We start from the raw sequence: 21,329 nt of genomic DNA, 5'->3' as shown, positions 1-21,329 counted from the left end.
CTGGACTGGCGACTCGTTTCATATATGATATTATACATGTTTCAATGTCATTCTCCCAAATCATCCCACCCTCTCCCTCTCCCACAGAGTCCAAAAGACTGTTCTATACATCAGTCTCTTTTGCTGTCTCGTATACAGGGTTATTGTTACCATCTTTCTAAATTCCATATATATGCGTTAGCATACTGTACTGGTGTTTTTCTTTCTGGCTTGCTTCACTCTGTATAATAGGCTCCAGTTTCATCCACCTCATTAGAACTGATTCAAATGTATTCTTTTTAATGGCTGAGTAATATTCCATTGTGTATATGTACCACAGCTTTCTTATCCATTCATCTGCTAATGGACATCTAGGTTGCTTCCATGTCCTGGCTATTATAAACAGTGCTGTGATGAACAATGGGGTACACGTGTCTCCTTCAATTCTGGTTTCCTCAGTGTGTATGCCCAGCAGTGGGATTGCTGGGTCATAAGGCAGTTCTATTTCCAGTTTTTTAAGGAATCTCCACACTGTTCTTCATAGTGGCTGTACTAGTTTGCATTCCCAGCAACAGTGTAAGAGGGTTCCTTTTTCTCCACACCCTCTCCAACATTTATTGCTTGTAGACTTTTGGATCACAGCCATTCTGACTGGCATGAAATGGTACCTCATAGTGGTTTTGATTTGCATTTCTCTGATAATGAGTGATGTTGAGCATCTTTTCATGTGTTTGTTAGCCATCTGTATGTCTTCTTTGGAGAAATGTCTATTTAGTTCTTTGGCCCATTTTTTGATTGGGTCATTTATTTTTCTGGAATTGAGCTGTAGGAGTTGCTTGTATATTTTTGAGATTAGTTGTTTGTCAGTTGCTTCATTTGCTATTATTTTCTCCCATTCTGAAGGCTGTCTTTTCACCTTGCTTATAGTTTCCTTTGTTGTGCAGAAGCTTTTAAATTTAATTAGGTCCCATTTGTTTATTTTTGCTTTTATTTCCAATATTCTTGGAGGTGGGTCATAGAGGATCCTGCTGTGATGTATGTCAGAGAGTGTTTTGCCTATGTTCTCCTCTAGGAGTTTTATAGTTTCTGGTCTTACATTGAGATCTTTAATCCATTTTGAGTTTATTTTTGTGTATGGTGTTAGAAAGTGCTCTAGTTTCATTCTTTTACAAGTGGTTGACCAGCTTTCCCAGCACCACTTGTTAAAGAGATTGTCTTTAATCCATTGTATATTCTTGCCTCCTTTGTCAAAGATAAGGTGTCCATAGGTGCGTGGATATATCTCTGGGCTTTCTATTTTGTTCCATTGATCTATACTTCTGTCTTTGTGCCAGTACCATACTGTCTTGATGACTGTGGCTTTGTAGTAGAGCCTGAAGTCAGGTAGGTTGATTCCTCCAGTTCCATTCTTCTTTCTCAAGATTGCTTTGGCTATTTGAGGTTTTTTGTATTTCCATACAAATTGTGAAATTATTTGTTCTAGCTCTGTGAAGAATACCGTTGGTAGCTTGATAGGGATTGCATTGAATCTGTAGATTGCTTTGGGTACTATACTCATTTCCATTATATTGATTCTTCCAATCCATGAACATGGTATATTTCTCCATCTATTAGTGTCCTCTTTGATTTCTTTCACCAGTGTTTTATAGTTTTTTATATATAGGTCTTTAGTTTCTTTAGGTAGATATATTCCTAAGTATTTTATTCTTTTTGTTGCAATGGTGAATGGAATTGTTTCCTTAATTTCTCTTTCTGTTTTCTCATTATTAGTGTATAGGAATGCAAGGGATTTCTGTGTGTTGATTTTATATCCTTCAACTTTACTATAGTCATTGATTAGTTCTAGTAATTTTCTGGTGGAGTCTTTAGGGTTTTCTATGTAGAGAATCATGTCATCTGCAAATAGTGAGAGTTTTACTTCTTCTTTTCCAATTTGGATTCCTTTTATTTCTTTTTCTGCTCTGATTGCTGTGGCCAAAACTTCCAAAACTATGTTGAATAGTAATGGTGAAAGTGGGCACCCTTGTCTTCTTCCTGACTTTAGAGGAAATGCTTTCAATTTTTCACCATTGAGGATAATGTTTGCTGTGGGTTTGTCATACATAACTTTTATTATGTTGAGGTATATTCCTCTATTCCTGCTTTCTGGAGAGGTTTTTTTTTTTTTTTATCATAAATGGATGTTGAATTTTGTCAAAGGCTTTCTCTGCATCTATTGAGATAATCATATGGTTTTTATTTTTCAATTTGTTAATGTGGTGTATTACATTGATTTGCGGATATTGAAGAATCCTTGCATCCCTGGGATAAAGCCCACTTGGTCATGGTGTATGATCTTTTTAATGTGTTGTTGGATTCTGATTGCTAGAATTTTGTTAAGGATTTTTGCATCTGTGTTCATCAGTGATATTGGTCTCTAGTTTTCGTTTTTTGTGGCATCTTTGTCAGGTTTTGGTATTAGGGTGATGGTGGCCTCATAGAATGAGTTTGGAAGTTTACCTTCCTCTGCAATTTTCTGAAAGAGTTTGAGTAGAATAGGTGTTAGTTCTTCTCTAAATTTTTGGTAGAATTCAGCTGTGAAGCCGTCTGGACCTGGGCTTTTGTTTGCTGGAAGACTTCTGATTACAGTTTCAATGTCCATGCTTGTGATGGGTCTGTTAAGATTTTCTATTTCTTCCTGGTCCAGTTTTGGAAAGTTGTACTTTTCTAAGAATTTGTCCATTTCTTCCACGTTGTCCATTTTATTGGCATATAATTGCTGATAGTAGTTTCTTATGATCCTTTGTATGTCTGTGTTGTCTGTTGTGATCTCTCCATTTTCATTTCTAATTTTATTGATTTGATTTTTCTCCCTTTGTTACTGGATGAGTCTGGCTAATGGTTTGTCAATTTTATTTATCCTTTCAAAGAACCAGCTTTTGGCTTTGTTCATTTTTGCTATGGTCTCTTTTGTTTCTTTTGCATTTATTTCTGCCCTAATTTTTAAGATTTCTTTCCTTCTACTAACCCTGGGGTTCTTCATTTCTTGCTTTTCTAGTTGCTTTAGGTGTAGAGTTAGGTTATTTATTTGACTTTTTTCTTGTTTCTTGAGGTATGCCTGTATTGCTATGAACTTTCCCCTTAGGACTGCTTTTACAGTGTCCCACAGGTTTTGGGTTGTTGTGTTTTCATTTTCATTCGTTTCTATGCAAATTTTGATTTCTTTTTTGATTTCTTCTGTGATTTGTTGGTTATTCAGCAGCGTGTTGTTCAGCCTCCATATGTTGGAATTTTTAATAGTTTTTCTCCTGGAGTTGAGATCTAATCTTACTGCATTGTGGTCAGAAAAGATGCTTGGAATGATTTCATTTTTTTTTTGAATTTACCAAGGCTAGATTTGTGGCCCAGGATGTGATCTATCCTGGAGAAGGTTCCGTGTGCGCTTGAGAAAAAGGTGAAATTCATTGTTTTGGGATGAAATGTCCTATAGATATCAATTAGGTCTAACTGGTCTATTGTATCATTTAAAGTTTGTGTTTCCTTGTTAATTTTCTGTTTAGTTGATCTATCCATAGATGTGAGTGGGGTATTAAAGTCTCCCACTATTATTGTGTATTGTTAATTTCTCCTTTCATACTTGTTAGCATTTGTCTTATATATTGCAGTGCTCCTATGTTGGGTGCATATATATTTATAATTGTTATATCTTCTTCTTGGATTGATCCTTTGATCATTATGTAGTGACCTTCTTTGTCTCTTTTCACAGCCTTTGTTTTAAAGTCTATTTTATCTGATATGAGTATTGCTACTCCTGCTTTCTTTTGGTCCCTATTTGCATGGAAAATCTTTTTCCAGCCCTTCACTTTCAATCCGTATGTGTCCCCTGTTTTGAGGTGGGTCTCTTGTAGACAAATATGTAGCGGCCTGTTTTTGTATCCATTTAGCCAGTCTTTGTCTTTTGGTTGGGGCATTCAACGCATTTACGTTTAAGGTAATTATTGATAAGTATGATCCCGTTGCCATTTACTTTATTGATTTGGGTTCGAATTTATACACCCTTTTTGTTTCCTGTCTAGAGAATATCCTTTAGTATTTGTTGGAGAGCTGGTTTGGTGGTGCTGAATTCTCTCAGCTTTTGCTTGTCTGTAAAGCTTTTGATTTCTCCTTCATATTTGAATGAGATCCTTCCTGGGTACAATAATCTTGGTTGTAGGTTATTTTCTTTCATCACTTTCAGTATGTCTTGCCATTCCCTCCTGGCTTGAAGAGTTTCTATTGAAAGATCAGCTGTTATCCTTATGGGAATTCCCTTGTGTGATATTTGTTATTTTTCTCTTGCTGCTTTTAATATTTGTTCTTTGTGTTTGATCTTTGTTAACTGGATTAATATGTGTCTTGGGGTGTTTCGCCTTGGGTTTATCCTGTTTGGGACTCTCTGGGTTTCTTGGACTTGAGTGATTATTTCCCTCCCCATTTTAGGGAAGTTTTCAACTATTATCTCCTCAAGTATTTTCTCATGGTCTTTCTTTTTGTCTTCTTCTGGGACTCCTATGATTCGAATGTTGTAGCATTTAATATTGTCCTGGAGGTCTCTGAGATTGTCCTCATTTCTTTTAATTCGCTTTTCTTTTTTTCCCCTCTGATTAATTTATTTCTACCATTCTATCTTCTAATTCACTAATCCTATCTTCTGCCTCTGTTATTCTACTATTTGTTGCTTCCAGAGTGTTTTTGATCTCACTTATTGCATTATTCATTATATATTGACTCTTTTTTATTTCTTCTAGGTCCTTGTTAAACCTTTCTTGCATCTTCTCAGTCCTTGTCTCCAGGCTATTTATCTGTGATTCCATTTTGGTTTCAAGATTTTGGATCAATTTCACTATCATTATTCGGAATTCTTTATCAGGTAGATTCCCTATCTCTTCCTCTTTTGTTTGGTTTGGTGGGCATTTATTCTGTTCCTTTATCTGCTGGGTATTCCTCTGTCTCTTCATATTGTTTAAATTCCTGAGTTTGGGGTGTCCTTTCTGTATTCTGGCAGTTTGTGAAGTTCTCTTTATTGTGGCATTTCCTCGCTGTGTGTGGGTTTGTACAGGTGGCTTGTCAAGATTTCTTGTTTAAGGAAGCTTGTGTCGGTGTTCTGGTGGGTGGAGCTGGATTTCTTCTCTCTGGAGTGCAATGAAGTGTCCAGTAATGAGTTATGAGATGTCTATGGTTTTGGAGTAACTTTGGGCAGCCTGTATCTTGGAGCTCAGGGCTGTGTTCCTGTGTTGCTGGAGAATTTGCTTGGTATGTCTTGCCCTGGAACTTGTTGGCCCTTGTGTGGTGCTTGGTTTCAGTGTAGATATGGAGGTGTTGATGAGCTTCTGTCAATTAATGTTCCCTGGAGTCAGGAGTTCCCTGGAGTCAGGGTTTGGAATTAAGCCTCCTGCTTCCAGTTATCGGTCTTATTTTTACAGTAGCCTCAAAACTTCTTCTTCTATACAGCACCATTGATAAAACATCTATGTTAAAGATGAAAAGTTTCTCCACCATGAAGGTCACCCAGAGAGGTTCCCAGCGTTACATGGAGAAGAGAAGAGGGAGGAGGGAGTTAGAGGTGACCCGAATGAGATGAGGTGGAATCAATAGAGGAGAAAGTGGGCTAGCCAGTAATCACTTCCTTATGTGCACTGCACAACTGGACTGCTCAGAGATGTTCACAGAGTTATACAGAGAAGAGAAGAGGGAGGAAGGAGACAGAGCTGGCTAGGAGGATAAAAGGAGGGAATGAAAAGGAGAGAGACAGATCCAGCCAGTAATCAGTTCCCTAAGTGTTCTCCACCGTCTGGAACACACAGAAATTCACAGAATTGGGTAGAGTAGAGAAGGGTTAGGGAGGAGACACAGGCGACCTGGTGGAGAAAAAGGAGAGTCCAAAAGGTGAGAGAGTAGTCCAGCCAGTAATCTCACTCCCAAGTAAAAAATGAGTACTGAAGATTGGGTTCTTAAAGGTATAAAATTGGTAACAAATACCTAAAAGCAAAACTTAAAAATTTAGAGTAGAGTTTGGAATTTCAAAAATACAATGTTAAAAAAAATGAAGAAGGAAAAGAAAGAGAGAAAAAGAAAAAAAAAGTCACAAAAATTATAAAGAAAATATAGGTACAAGATTGATAACAAATACCACAAAGCACAAGTTAAAAATCTAGAGTAGAGTTTGGAATTTTAAAAATACAATGTTAAAGAAAAGAAGAAGAAAAAGAAAGAGAAAAAAAACAAAAAAACAAAAACAAAGTCACAAAAATTATAAAGAAAATATAGGTATAAAATTGATAACAAATACCAAAAAGCATAAATTAAAAATCTAGAGTAGAGTTTGGAATTTCAGAAATACAATGTTAAAGAAAAGAAGAAGAGAAAGAGAGAGAGAAAAAAAAAGTCACAGAAATTATAAAAAAAAAATATAAGTACAAAATTGATAACAAATACCAAAAGGGTAAAATTAAAAATCTAGAGTGGAGTTTGGAATTTCAAAAATACAATGTTAAAGAAAAGAAGAGGAAAAAAAAAGAAAGAGAAAAAGAAAAAAAAAACAAGGTCACAAAAATTGTAAAAAATATATATATGAAGTTTGCTTTTAAAAAAAAGGGTCTTTTTTTTTTTTGCAAAGTAATAGTAGGTTATAAAAGTGAAAATTAAAGGAATAATAGAGGACTTAAATTTTTTAAAAAAAATTAAAAAAAAAAAGAAAGAATGATCGTAAAAATAGTAAAAATATATCTAGGACTTTCTCTGGTGTTGTTGTGGGTATTGTGGGGTCAGTTCATTTTCAGCTAGTTCCTTGGTCCGGCTTATATTTCTCAAGATCTATAGGCCCCTTCCTATGTAGTCGGTACTAACGACAGGGTTTTAATCTATTGCCTGTAGCTTCCAAGGCGGTTCCCTCTGTTAGAGCTTCTTCTGTTTTCTGGTCTCTTCAGTGTCTGATTTCTGCCCTGATACAAAGAGGATGGTGGATGACACTTTTTTTTTTTCTTTTTTTAGGCTCACTTGTTCAGTCACGCTGTGGGGAGGGAGGGACGCTGCAAACAAGTAACACTGGCGTGTGCTCACAGTGCCTCAGCCACACTGGGCCTGCCCCTGCTCACGGCGCATGTAGGCTCCCTGCGCACACTGCTCAGGCTCTAGGTTGCTCTGCTGGGAACCATCCGAGGCTGGCCCTGGGCTGCCTGCACCTCCCAGGTCTAAGCCACTCAGGTTCCAGCACTCGGGTAGTCCTCAGAGGCACAGACTCGGTTGGGCCTGCATTTTGTGCCCTTCCCAGGTCTGAGCAGCTCAGGTGATGAGGTGTTTGGCGAGCGTGGTTGCTGCAACTTATCGCCTCCCTGCCACTCGGTTTTCTGGGTGTACAATTGGCGCACCTTCTCAGGTGGATGTTGACCGTCCAGAACCCCAAGAAGTCTTAGTTAGCAAAGAAGCCTGCTTACAGTTTTGTAGATAATGTCTCTCTGGGGCTGCAATTGCCCCCTTCTGGCTCTGGCTGCCTGTCACCGGAGGGGGATGGTCTGCAGCTGGCTATCTCTGTTCAGTCCTTTGTTCCATGTGCGGGCCTGGCGGTGTCTTAGGTTAGGGCTGGCTTTTCGCATGGTAGATATCCCACAGTCTGGTTTGCTAGCCCAAATTAGTTCACTCAGATAGCACTTGGGGCATTCAGGCCAGATCCTTACTCTAAGTGATGCAGCCCACGCCCTGCCTCCCTGCCCAGCCCCAGCTTGCTAGTGGTGGGTGCAGGCGTCTGTGCTGCTTCTCCGCTGGGGGAGTTACCACTGGGTTCGTGATCTATGGATTTTAATTGTTTATTTTTCCTCCCTGTTATGTTGCCCTCTGTGCTTCCAAGGCTCGGCACAGAGTCGGCAGTGAGAGTGTTTCCTGGTGTTTGGAAACTTCTCTCTTTTTAAGACTCCCTTCCTGGGACGGAGCTCCGTCCCTCCCTCTTTTATCTCTTTTTTTGTCTTTTATATTTTTTCCTACCTCCTTTCAAAAACAATGGGTTGCTTTTCTGGGTGCCTGATGTCCTCTGTGGGCATTCAGAAGTTGTTTTGTGGAATTTACTCGGCGTTTAAATGTTCTTTTGATGAATTTGTGGGGGAGAGAGTGGTCTCCCCGTCCTATTCCTCCGCCATCTTAGCTCCTCCCCCTGAATGTTGAATTTTAAGCCAACCTTTTCACTCTCCTCTTTCATTCTCATCAAGAGGCTCTTAAGTTCCTCTTTGCTTTCTGCCAGTAGAGTGGTATCATCTGTATATCTGAGGTTGTTGATATTTCTCCAGGCAATCCTTATTCCAGCTTGTGAATTATCCAGCTGGGCATTTCACATCTTGTACTCTGTGTATAATTTAAATAAGCAGGGTGACAATATACAGCCTTGACATACTTCTTTCCCAGTTTTGTTCCACATGCTATGTAACTCTAAATTAGATATTGAACTTTGGAATTATTGGATCGTTTTCAGAAAAAATAATTTAATGATTAAATGTTGTTGTTTAGTTGCTCAGTCGTGTCTGACTCTTTGTGACCCCATGGACTATAGCCCACCAGGATCCTCTGTCCATGGGATTTCCCAGGCAAGAATACTGGAGTGGGTTGCCATTTCCTTCTCTAGGGTATCTTTCTGACCCAGGGATGGAAGCTGTGTCTCCTGCACTGGCAGGCGGATTTCTTTACCACTGAGTCACCTGGGAAGCCACAATGATTAAACAGAAACCTGCTGAAAAACCAAAAAAGAAAAAACCCCAAACAGCAAGCAAAAAGACCCCAAGGCACTAAGACCTGCATCCTCCTCACAGCTCAGGGAAGGGCCCCCAATCTAGTGCCCCATTCATGGTTCCTGAAGAGAATAATAATAATATAAGAACAACAACAACAACAATAATATGTGCATCCTATTGCTTTGTCCTTGGCTTCTTTACAAGAACTAATTCATTTACGCATTTAACACCTCCATGAATTGGACCATATTGTCTGGATTGATTTCACAGATGAGAATTTGAGGCCAATTCCCTACCTCAACTGCTATCCTTGGAGCTAATTATGTAGGGGAGCTGGTATGAGACAGATCATCTGAATCAGAATACTCATTTGTCACCACGAAGCTATGGTGTTTGGGAGCACTAAAAAGAGCTGAAATATGAACAGGCAGATGTAATCTGAAAACTATGAAGTATGGTTAATGGATTTTAAACCAGGGAGTTACGTAATTAGGCTTACATGTGGGAGGAAGTACTTGGGCAGACAAAATGAAGAGCTCGTTCCCATCAAGGGAACGGGTGATACAAAAGGAACATAGAATTCAGCTGTGTGTGATCCAGAGGCCACTGTGGGCTGAGAGGTTCCATCCCTGGGTCGGGAAGATACCCTGGAGAAGGAAATGACAACCCACTCCAGCACTCTTGCCTGGAGAAACCATGGAGAGGGGAGCCTGGCGGGCTACAGTCCATGGCGTCACAGAGTCTGACACACTGAGGGACTGAGCATGCACACAGAGATGTAATAAGAAGAGCAGATTTGGAAGGGAATAGTGTAGCTGAAGTCAAGGGAGAAGAGACCCTTTCAAAGAAGAAATGCCATGAAAATCTCAGATATTGACAACAGGTCACTAACTGAAGAACTAAACAGGGCTGTTTGGGTTTGGCCGTCCATAGCTCGTCGCTGGTGGTGTTTGGCAGAGGAGCTCTATGCAGATTCAGTCTAAAGGTAGGTCAGCTCAACCGCCTTCAGGAGTTTGAAGAGGAAGGAGTAGAGATGGAGCGTGTACACCCTGCAAGTTTCCACAGGGAAAGAGAGGAAGTAAAGTGGGGTGTGGGCTCATTCTCACAGCTGTTTCAAAGATGGAAGTGGATTGGTTATTTTAATGGAGTTGATGGTAAATGTTATTTGTACTGAATTCTTATTGTTGTTGTAACAAATTCCAACTAACTTATTGGATTAAAATGCACAAATTTGTTTTCTTGCAATTCTGAAAATCAGAAGTCTAAAGTCAAGGTGTTAGCAGGGCTGTGTTACATCAGGGGGTTTGGGGGGATTTGTTTCCTTGTCTTTTCCAGCTTGTAGAGGTTCCTCAATACCTGTCATGTGCCCACCCCCATCTCTAAGCCAGTAGCATGGCACTTTTTTCCTCTCTAACCATCTGCCTGAGATCATATTGGGCCTCTTGGATAATCCAGGATAATTTCCCATCTCAAAGTCCTTAAATGAATGAATGACATATGCAAGTTCTTTTGGCCATCTAAGGTAATATTCACAGGTCCTGCAGATTAGGGCATGGACTTCATTCATTGGGGGCCATTTATTTGTCTACTACAGTCCACTCTCTGCCCAGAAAAACTCACATATATTTCACATGAAAAATATAGTCACCCCATCCCAAAGTCCCCCAAAGCCTCAATCCATGATGGTATCACCTCAAGTCCAAACTTTAATCTAAATCTTATCAGCTCAAGACATACAAATATCATCAGCTAAATTATTTAAATCAGGTATGGGTGAGGCTGCTGCATATGAACCATTCTCAGCCTTTGATTCTCACTCCTTTCCATCAAAGTAGCTTGGAGCTAGAAGGCAGGTTATCTGTGCCCAAGATGGAACATTGTGACAGGGTCAGCGTACCAGTTATGAACATCCCTGTTCAGAAAAGAAGAAAATGAAAGGAAAAAGAAGAAGTTACTGGTTGGTCCTAAGAAATTAAATTTTCTAGCAAACAATCCTCTGTGGCTCTGGGCTCTGCCTTCTGGCCTTGAGGTTCTGACCTTGGGGTCATCCTTCCTTTTTCTTGAAAGGTATCGCATGTCCTGAGGCTGGGCTGTGGCTTTTTTCTCAGCAAAACTTTCTCTCTGCTCTTCTGCTCATCCTGAGGCTGTCTTTTTACCCTTTGTTGTGGAGGCTGCTTATCCAATTTAGGGAATTATTGTATTAGTTGTAGGTTTGTTGTGTCCTTGGGAGGAAGTGAACTCAGGCTCTTCCTGTGTGACCATCTTGAACCCTCCCTCTGTCACTCTTTACTCTCTTTATGGGACAGATTACAAGGGAGTACTGATTCTTCAGCTGTTAGGCTCAAAACCTTCAAGGAAGCTACCTTTGAGCTCTGTGTCATTTGTCATATTTATGATTGATTAAATTTTTTGTGTAATTATTTGATTAGTGTCCATCTTAGGCACCAGATTGTTTATTCCATGAAGTTTGTTACCATTAGTGTTTTTGCTCATTCTCTTTGTTGTTTTAAGTATAAGTGCATTTTTGACTTTTCTTTTTTTCCCAAGAGTGCTATTTACATAAAATATAGTCAACTTAGAGGTGACAAAATAAAAGACATTAGCCACATTTAGTAAATATTCTAGTCTAAGGTCCAAATAGCAACCACAATGGGGTAGTTTTCAGTCTTTGACATTTATAGTTTATAAAACCACAATATTGTGAGATACTCAGATTCAACAGTATTAAAAATAATTGGATTGCCCTCTCTTCTTTCCCTAACAATAAGTAAACTATGTGTTTATTTTGAAAGTATTGATGGTTCACAATAATTCTTTTTTAAAGTTAGCATATCGTGCAGTATTTTTCAGGAAAATGACAAAATTAATACTGAGTGAAATAGCAAAAGCTAGGTAAGTACTTTGAAACAAAAAATAATGTGCTGTGAAATTTTCTGCTCTGTGTATCTGTGTATCTATAAAGTGATAAACACATAAATGATCATTCAGCATATTTACTTAGAGCAATTTGGTGACGGTGGGAAAACATTATTTTCCCTATGGCTGTCAACAGGTGTCATTACCAGATGGTTTCCAAAATGAATCAGATTTCTGATGTTTTGCATGCATATATATTACATATGTTTGTATCCAGAATAATGGCCTTAGAACCAGATTTTAAGTTTAGATCCTGGCTCTGCCTTTTAGCACTGGACATATTACTTTGTCCCACTGAGCCCAGTTTTTCTTGTTATGAAATAGTAACTGCATTGTGTCTTTATGTAAGATAGTTGTAATGCTGAAATGAGGTTATTTTTGAAATTCATAGCAGACTGCCTGCTATGATAAGTACTCAACAAAGAGGACTTCCCTGGTAGTCCAGTGGTTGAGAATCCACTTTCCAATGCTGGAGACCCTAGTTCGATCCCCAGTCAAATATTCATTGGAAGGACTGATGCTGAAGCTCCAATACTCTGACTACCTGATGGGAAGAACTGACTTACTGGAAAAGACCTTGATGCTGGGAAAGATTGAAGGGAGGAAAAGAAGGGGACAACAGAGGATGAGATGGTCAGATGCTGTCACCAACTTGATGGACATGAGTTTGAGCAAGCTAATGGAGTTGGTGATGAACAGTGAAGCTGGAATCCCAGTGCATGGGATTGTAAAGAGTCAGACACTACTGAGCAACTGAACTGACTCAACAAAGAGTAGCTGTTGATATAACTACAACAACAATGATGCTGATAATAAAAATAATAATAGCAACAATGTCCTTGTAGAAAATATAGTCATAAATCTGTAACATTTATTTTAACTGGTTGATTTTTATTATATATATTCCAGTTTACTAAATGATTTTGTCGAATCTAACTTTTGTGATTAATGGAGACTCCTTGCTTGTCGCATGCTTACATGAGAAGTCATTCAACAGGGACAGTAGCTTCTTCTACCTGGTAGAATGCTGTCTCGCAGATTTTATGAGACATGAAGGACAGTTTGCATAGTTCTCTTCAGATAGTCTTAATGAACTAGCCAGGACTTCAAGTGTCATGCTGAAGAGGAGTGGTGAGAGGGGTAGCCTTTCTCTGCAGCTGATCTCAGTGGGGAAGCTTTGAGTTTCTTGTGCTTGCTAAGTTGCTTCAGTCATGTCCAACTCTTTGTGATCTTGTGGACCGGGGCCCGCCATGATCCTCTATCTGTGGGATTCTCATTGTTAAGTATAATGTTTCCTCTAAGTTTTTTGTACATGATCTTTATCTAGTTGAGGAAGTTCCCCTTTATTCATAATTTATTGATTTTTAAAAATCATGAGTGGGTGTTGGCTTTTGTCAAATGTTTTCTCTTCATCTGTTGATATGATCATTTGATGTTTCTTCCTTAGCCAGTTGATGAATTTTAAACCATCCTTGCATACCTGGGGTAAATCCCACTTGGTTGTGAAATAGAATTCTTTTTATACATTGTTGAATTTGATTTGCCATGATTTTGTTGAGGACTCTTCAGTCTGTGTTCATGATACATGTTGGTCTGTAGTTTTCTTTTCCTGCAGTGTCTTTTCCTGTTTTGGTATTAGGGTAATGCTGACCTCACAGGATGAAGTGGGATGTATTTCCTCTACCTCTGTCCTCTGAAAGAGACTTTAGACAGTTGGTATAACTACTTCCTTAACTGTTGGGTAGAATTCATCAGTGAGTCTATCTGTGTCTGAAATTTTCTGCTTTGTAAGGTTATTGATTATTGATTGAATGTCTTTAGTAGATAGAGGCCTATTCGTATGGCTTATTTCTTCTTGTGTGAGTTTTAGAAGATTGTGCCTTTCAAGAGATGGGTGCAGTTCATCTAGGTAATCAAATTTATTGGTGTACAGTTGTTCACAGTGTTCTGTGATTATCCTATTATGTCCATAGGATTGTCATGAATGTTCCCTCTTCATTTTTGATATTAGTAATTTTTGTCCTCTCTCTCTTTCCCTTAGTTAGCCTGGCTTAGTGGCTTATCAATTTCTGAACTTCTCAAAAAACCAGGTCTTGGTTTTATTGTTTTTGTATGCTAATATCCTGTTTTCAACCTCATTGATTTCTGCTGCAATTCTTACTATTTATTTATTTTCTTTTGTTAATTTTGGACTAATTTTGCTCTTCTCTTTCTGTCATGGCAGTACAAGCACAGGCTGGAAAAGAATTTCCAGACACAGCATTGCAGAAGGAAGTGAGTTTATTAAGAGCAAAGAGCAGAGATAAGGAGGGCACTGACAGCTCAAAGGACTGACCTCCTGACAGACCAGGGAGAATTAACAGTTTCTGTGGTTTAGTAGCCAGTTTTTATAGCCTCAAGGCAAATAAAATTCATGCTGTAAGGTTGGCATTAGGCGATTGGTTAGGGCACTGTAGGGTGAGCACTGAGGTGGGCCTTTTACCTAACTTGGAGTCAGGAAGCTTGCTGGTGATGATCAGGGGCCTTTTGTCAACAGTGACACAGAGTCAGTTCCGGAGGTGACCTTGGCACTGGGCTTGCACCAGTGGCCTAGTTTTCTGAAGTAGAAGCTTGGATTACTGATTTTAGATCTTTCTTTTCTAATGTAGGCATTTAATACTATAAATTTCCTTCTAAGAATTGTTTTCACTGCATTTCACAAATTTTGATGTTATATTTTAACTTTAATTTAGTTCAAAATATTCTAAAATTTCTCATGAGATATCTTCTTTGGTCCATGTGTTACTTAGAAAAGTGTTAAGCTCCAGTTATTTTGGATTTTCCAGTTATATTTCTGTTATTGATTTCTAGTTTAAATACATTTTCAGCTCTGAGAAATTTTATATGATTATAGACTGATGTCTTTTTAATTCTTTGAAAATAAAAATTAAAATCTCTTAACTTACTTTTAAACTACTTTACCTCAAATAAAGTATATCATTATAATGAATGGAGATTTGCAGAAAATATATAACCCATAATCTCAGTACTCAAAGAAAACCATTCTTCAGTTTTCAACATTTTATTACAAAAATTTGCAAACATAGAAAGTTGAAAGGTGTGCCACAAGTATCCATAGCCCCACCATCTAATTCTATGATTATGTTTTATTATATTTGCTTTACGTATGGCTATAAATTTTCTATGCCTCTAGTCACCCATCAATCATTTGTTAAAAAGAAGATGGAGAGGGACACATTTCAAAGGAAGTTGCAAATGTTCAGTTCAGTCACTCAGTTGTGTCCAACTCTTTGCGACCCCATGGACTGCAGCATGCTAGGCTTCCCTGTCCATCACCAACTCCTGGAACTTGCTCAGACTCATGTCGTTCGAGTTGGTGATGCCATCCAACCATCTCATCCTCTGTCATCCTCTTCTCCTCCTGCCTTCAAACTTTCCCAGAATCAGGGTCTTTACCAGTGAGTCAGTTCTTCCCATCAGGTGGCCAAAATATTTGAGTTTCAGCTTCAGCATCAGTCCTTCCAATGAACGTTCAGGGTACATTTCTTTCAGGGTTGACTGATTTGATCTCCCTGAAGTCCAAGGGACTCTCAAGAGTCTTCTCCAACACCACAGTTCAAAAGTATCAATTCTTAGGTGCTCGGCTTTCTTTATGGCACAACGCTCACATTAATACTTGACTACTGGAAAAACCATAGCCTTGACTAGATGGACCTTTGTTGGCAAAGTAATGTCTCTTCTTCTTTATATGCTGTCTAGGTTGCTCACAGCTTTTCTTCCAAGGAGTAAGCATCTTTTAATTTCATGGCTGCAGTCACCATTAGCAGTGATTTTGGAGCCGAAGAAAAGAAAGTATCTCAGTTTCCATTGTTTCTCCATTTATTTGCCATGTAGTCATGGGACCGGATGCCATGATCTTAGTTTTCTGAATGTTGAGTTTTAAGCCACTTTTTCACTCTCCTCTTTCACTTTCATCAAGAAGCTCTTTAGTTCCTCTTCACTTTCTTCCATAAGGGTGGTGTCATCTGCAGATCTGAAGTTATTAATATTTCTCTCAGCAATCTTGATTCCAGCTTGTGCTTCCTCCAGCCAGCATTTAGTATGATGTACTCTACATATAAGTTAAATAAGTAGGGTGACAATATACAACCTTGACATACTGCTTTTCCAATTTGGAACCAGTCCCATGTCCAATTATAACTGTTGCTTCTTGACCTGCATATAGATTTCTCAGGAGGCATGTCAGGTGGTCTGGTATCCCCATCTCTTGAAGAATTTTCCACAGTTTGTGGTTATCCACACAGTCAAAGGCTTTGACATAGTCAATAAAGCGGAAGTAGATGTTTTTCTGGAACTCTCTTGCCTTTGTGATGATTCAACGGATGTTGGCAATTTGATCTCTGGTTCCTCTGCCTTTTCTAAATCCAGTTTGAACATCTTAAATTTCATGGTTCACGTACTGTTGAAGCCTGGCTTGGAGAATTTTGAGCATTACTTTGCTAGCATGTGAGATGAGCGCAATTGTGCAGTAGTTTGAGCATTCTTTGGCATTGCCTTTTTTGGGGATTGGAATGAAAACTGTCCTTTTCCAGTCCTGTAGCCACTGCTGAGTTTTCCAAATTTGCTGGCATATTGAGTGCAACACTTTCACAGCATCATGTTTCAGGATTTGAAAGAGCTCAACTGGAATTCCATCACCTCCACTAGCTTTGTTCGTACTGATGCTTCCTAAGGCCCACTTGACTTCGCATTCCAGGATGTCTGGCTCTAGGTGAGTGATCACACCATCGTGATTATCTGGGTCATGAAGATCTTTTTTGTATAGTTCTTCTGTGTTTTCTTTCCACCTCTTCTTAATATCGTCTGCTTCTGTTAGGTCCATACCATTTCTATCCTTTATGTGCCCATCTTTACATGAAATATTCCCTTGGTATCTTTAGTTTTCTTGATGAGATCTTTAGTCTTTCTCATTCTATTGTTTTCCTTTATTTCTTTGCATTGATCATTGAGGAAGGCTTTCTTATCTCTCCTTGCTATTCTTTGGAACTCTGCATTCAAATGAGTATATCTTTCCTTTTCTCCTTTGCCTTTTGCCTGTCTTCTTTTCTCAGCTATTTGTAAGGCCTTGTCAGACAGCCATTTTGCCTTTCTGCATTTCTTTTTCTTGGGGATGATCTTGATCCCTGTCTCCTGTACAATGTCATGAACCTCCATCCATAGTTCTCAGGCACTCTATCAGATCTGATCCCTTGAATCTATTTATCACTTCCACTGTAAAATCGTAAGGGATTTGATTTAGGTCATACCTGAATGGTCTAGTGGTTTTCCCTACTTTCTTCATTTTAAGTCTGAGTTTGGCAAAAAGGAGTTCATGATCTGAGCCACAAGCAGCTCCCAGTCTTGTATTTTTGACTGTATAGAGTTTCTCCATCTTTGGCTGTGAAAAATATAATCAATCTGATTTCAGTATTGACCATCTGGTGATGTTCATGGGTAGAGTCTTCTCTTGTGTTGTTGGAAGAGGGTGTTTGCTATGACCAGTGTATTCTCTTGGCAAAATTCTATTATCCTTTGCCCTACTTCATTCTGTACTCCAAGGCCAAATTTGCCTGTTATTCCAGATATCTCTTGGCTTCCTACTTTTGCATTCCAGTCCCCTATGATGAAAAGGGCATCTTTTTTGGGTGTTAGTTCTAGAAGGTCTTGTAGGTCTTCACAGAATCTTTCAATTTCAGCTTCTTCTGCATTACTGGTTGGAGCATAGACTTGGATTACTGTGATATTGAATGGCTTGCCTTGGAAACGAACAGAGGTCATTCTGGCATTTTTGAGATTGCACCCAAGTACTGCATTTTGGACTCTTTTGTTAACTATGAGAGCTACTCAGTTTCTTCTAAGGGATTTTTCCCAGTGGTAGTAGATATAATGGTCATCAGAATTAAACTCATCCATTCCAGTCCATTTTAGTTCTCTGATCCCTAAAATGTCGATGTTCACCCTTGCCATCTCCTGTTTGAGCACTTGTAATTTGCCTTGATTCATGGACCTAACATTCCAGGTTCCTATGCAATAATGTTCTTTACAGCATTGGACTTTACTTCCATCACCCATCACATCCACAACTGGGTGTTGTTTTTGCTTTGGCTCTGTCTCCTCATTCTTTCTTTCTTTTTTTTTTTTTCTAATTTTATTTTATTTTTAAACTTTACATAATTGTATTAGTTTTGCCAAATATCAAAATGAATCCGCCACAGGTATACATGCGTTCATTCTTTCTTATTTCATTGTCTATTAGTCCATGGGGTTGCAAAGAGTTGGACATGACTAAGCGACTTGCACTTCACTTCACCCCATGGCCTGCAGCATGCCAGGCTTCCTTCTCCTTCACTATCTCCCAGAGCTTTCTCAAACTCATATCCATTGAGTTGGTGATGCCATCCAACCATCTCATCCTCTGTCATCCCTTCTCCTGCCTTCAGTCTTTCCCAGCATCAGAGTCTTTTCTAATGAGTCAGCTCTTAGCATCAGGTAGCCAAAGTATTGGAGCTTCAGCTTCATCATCAGTCCTTCCAATGAATATTCAGGATTGATTTCCTCTAGGATGGACTGGTTTGATCTGTTTGCAGTTCAAGGGACTCTCAAGAGTCTTCTCCAACACCACAGTTCAAAAGCATCAATTCTTTGGCACTCAGCCTTCTTGTGGTCCAACTCTTACATCCATACATGACCACTGGAAAAACCATAGCTTTGACTAGACAGACCTTTGTTGGCAAAGTAATGTCTCTGCTTTTTAATATGCTGTCTAGGTTGGTCATAACTTTCCTTCCAAGGAGTAAGCGTCTTTTAATTTCATGGCTGCAGTCACCATCAGCAGTGATTTTGGAGCCCAAGAAAAGAAAATCTGTCACTGTTGCCATTGTTTCTCCATCTATTTGCCATGAAGTGATGGGACCAGAAGCCATGATCTTAGTTTTCTGAATGTTGAGTTTAGGCCAACCTTTCATTCCCCTCTTTCACTTTCATCAAGAAGCTCTTTAGTTCCTCTTTGCTTTCTGCCATTAGGCTTGTGTCATTTGCATATATGATGTTACTGATATTTCTTCTGGCAATCTTGATTCCAGCTTGTGTTTCATCCAGCCCAGCATGTTGCATGATGTGTTCTGCATATAAGTTAAGTAAACATACCTTAATTAGAAATACTTTGTTAATTAAAATGCTAACCACCATCTGGGCCTTCTGTGAGTCATAATGTTTTTGCTGGTGGGGGGCTGTGGCCTTGGTGGCTGCTGACTGATCAGGGTGGTAGTTACTGAAGGGTAGGGTGGCTATGGAGATTTCTTGAAATAAGACAACACTGAAGTTTGTAGCATTGAATTGACTCTTCCTTTCATGAACAATTTCTCTGTAGCTTGAGATGCCATGTGATCTAACTCACGGGAGAACTTCTTTCAAAATTGGAGTCTGTCCTCTAAAACTGTGCCTCTGCTTTATCACCTAAGTTTAAGACATGTTCTAAATCCTTTGCTTCCTTTTCCACAATCTTCACAGCATCTCCACCAGGAATAGATTCCATCTCAAGAAGCCATTCTCTTTGCTTATCCATAAAAAGCAACTCCTCTGTTAGAGTTTTATGATCAAATTGCAGCAAATAATCACACCCTCAGGCTCCATTTCTCATTTTAGTTCTCTTGCTGTTTCTTTCTTCTTCTTCTTCTTCTTTTTAAATTTTTTTTGGGGGAGACATTTATTTTTATTTATTTTTAAAAATTAATTTTTCTGGAATTGAGCTGCAGGAGTTGCTTGTATATTTCTGAGATTAGTTGTCTGTCAGTTGCTTCATTTTTTATTATTTTCTGTCATTCTGAAGGCTGTCTTTTCACCTTGCTTATAGTTTCCTTTGTTGTGCAGAAGCTTTTAAGTTTAATTAGGTCCCATTTGTTTATTTTTGCTTTTATTTCCAATATTCTGGGAGGTGGGTCATAGAGGATCCTTCTGTGATGTATGTCGGAGAGTGTTTTGCCTATGTTCTCCTCTAGGAGTTTTATAGTTTCTGGTCTTACATTTAGATCTTTAATCCATTTTGAGTTTATTTTTGTGTATGGTTAGAAAGTGTTCTAGTTTCATTCTTTTACATGCAGTTGACCAGCTTTCCCAGCACCACTTGTTAAAGAGATTGTCTTTAATCCATTGTATATTCTTGCCTCCTTTGTCAAAGATAAGGTGTCCATAGGTGCGTGAATTTATCTCTGGGTTTTCTATTTTGTTCCATTGATCTATATTTCTGTCTTTGTGCCAGTACCATACTGTCTTGATGACTGTAGCTTCAGGTTCTACTGAGCCTGAAGTCAGGCAGGTTGATTCCTCCAGTTCCATTCTTCTTTCTCAAGATTGCTTTGGCTATTTGATGTTTTTTGTATTTCCATACAAATTGTGAAATTATTTGTTCTAGCTCTGTGAAGAATACTGTTGGTAGCTTGATAGGGATTGCATTGAATCTATAGATTGCTTTGGGTAATATACTCATTTTCACTATATTGATTCTTCCAATCCATGAGCAGGGTATATTTCTCCATCTATTAGTGTCTTCTTTGATTTCTTTCACCAGTGTTTTATAGTTTTCTATATATAGGTCTTTAGTTTCTTTAGGTAGATATATTCCTAAGTATTTTATTCTTTTAGTTGCAATGGTGAGTGGAGTTGTTTTCTTAATTTCTCTTTCTATTTTCTCATTATTAGTGTATAGAAATGCAAGGGATTTCTGTGTGTTGATTTTATATCCTTCAACTTTACTATATTCATTGATTAGCTTTAGTAATTTTCTGGTGGAGTCTTTAGGGTTTTCTATGTAGAGGATCATGTCATCTGCAAATAGTGAGAGTTTTACTTCTTCTTTTCCAATTTGGATTCCTTTTATTTCTTTTTCTGCTCTGATTGCTGTGGCCAAAACTTCCAAAACTATGTTGAATAGTAGTGATGAGAGTGAGCACCCTTGTCTTGTTCCTGACTTTAGGGGAAATGCTTTCAATTTTTCACCATTGAGGATAATGTTTGCTGTGGGTTTGTCATATATAGCTCTTATTATGTTGAGGTATGTTCCTTCTATTCCTGCTTTCTGGAGAGTTTTTATCATAAATGGATGTTGAATTTTGTCAAAGGCTTTCTCTGCATCTATTGAGATAATCATATGGTTTTTATTTTTCAATTTGTTAATGTGATATATTACATTGATTTGTGGATATTGAAGAATCCTTGCAATCCTGGGATAAAGCCCACTTGGTCATGGTGCATGATCTTTTTAGTGTGGTTGGATTCTGATTGCTAGAATTTTGTTGAGGATTTTTACATCTATGTTCATCAGTGATATCAGCCTGTAGTTTTCTTTTTTTGTGTGTGGCATCTTTGTCAGGTTTTGGTATTAGGGTGATGGTGGCCTCATAGAACGAGTTTGGAAGTTTACCTTCCTCTGCAATTTTCTGGAAGAGTTTGAGCAGGATAGGTGTTAGCTCTTCTCTAAATTTTTGGTAGAATTCAGCTGTGAAGCCGTCTGGACCTGGGCTTTTGTTTGCTGGAAGATTTCTGATTACAGTTTCAATGTCCTTGCTTGTGATGGGTCTGTTAAGGACTAAATAGACATTTCTCCAAAGAAGACATAGAGATGGCTAACAAACACATGAAAAGATGCTCAACATCACTCATTATCAG

At 38.6% G+C, this 21,329-nt stretch overlaps 1 protein-coding gene across 1 annotated transcript in view; it reads left to right on the top strand.

The window, feature by feature from the left end:
- Positions 1 to 21,329, top strand: part of DDX60 (DExD/H-box helicase 60) — a 133,988-nt gene that overhangs the window by 19,224 nt on the left and 93,435 nt on the right. The window contains 3 exon segments of the mRNA XM_059889573.1: positions 11,540 to 11,603; positions 12,528 to 12,563; positions 12,565 to 12,621. Coding sequence (XP_059745556.1) covers positions 11,540 to 11,603; positions 12,528 to 12,563; positions 12,565 to 12,621 — 157 coding nt within the window.

The sequence above is a fragment of the Bos taurus genome, chromosome 8 (assembly GCF_002263795.3).
Source record: "Bos taurus isolate L1 Dominette 01449 registration number 42190680 breed Hereford chromosome 8, ARS-UCD2.0, whole genome shotgun sequence".
NCBI lineage: Eukaryota > Metazoa > Chordata > Mammalia > Artiodactyla > Bovidae > Bos > Bos taurus.
This window is presented reverse-complemented; position numbering and strand designations above follow the sequence as displayed.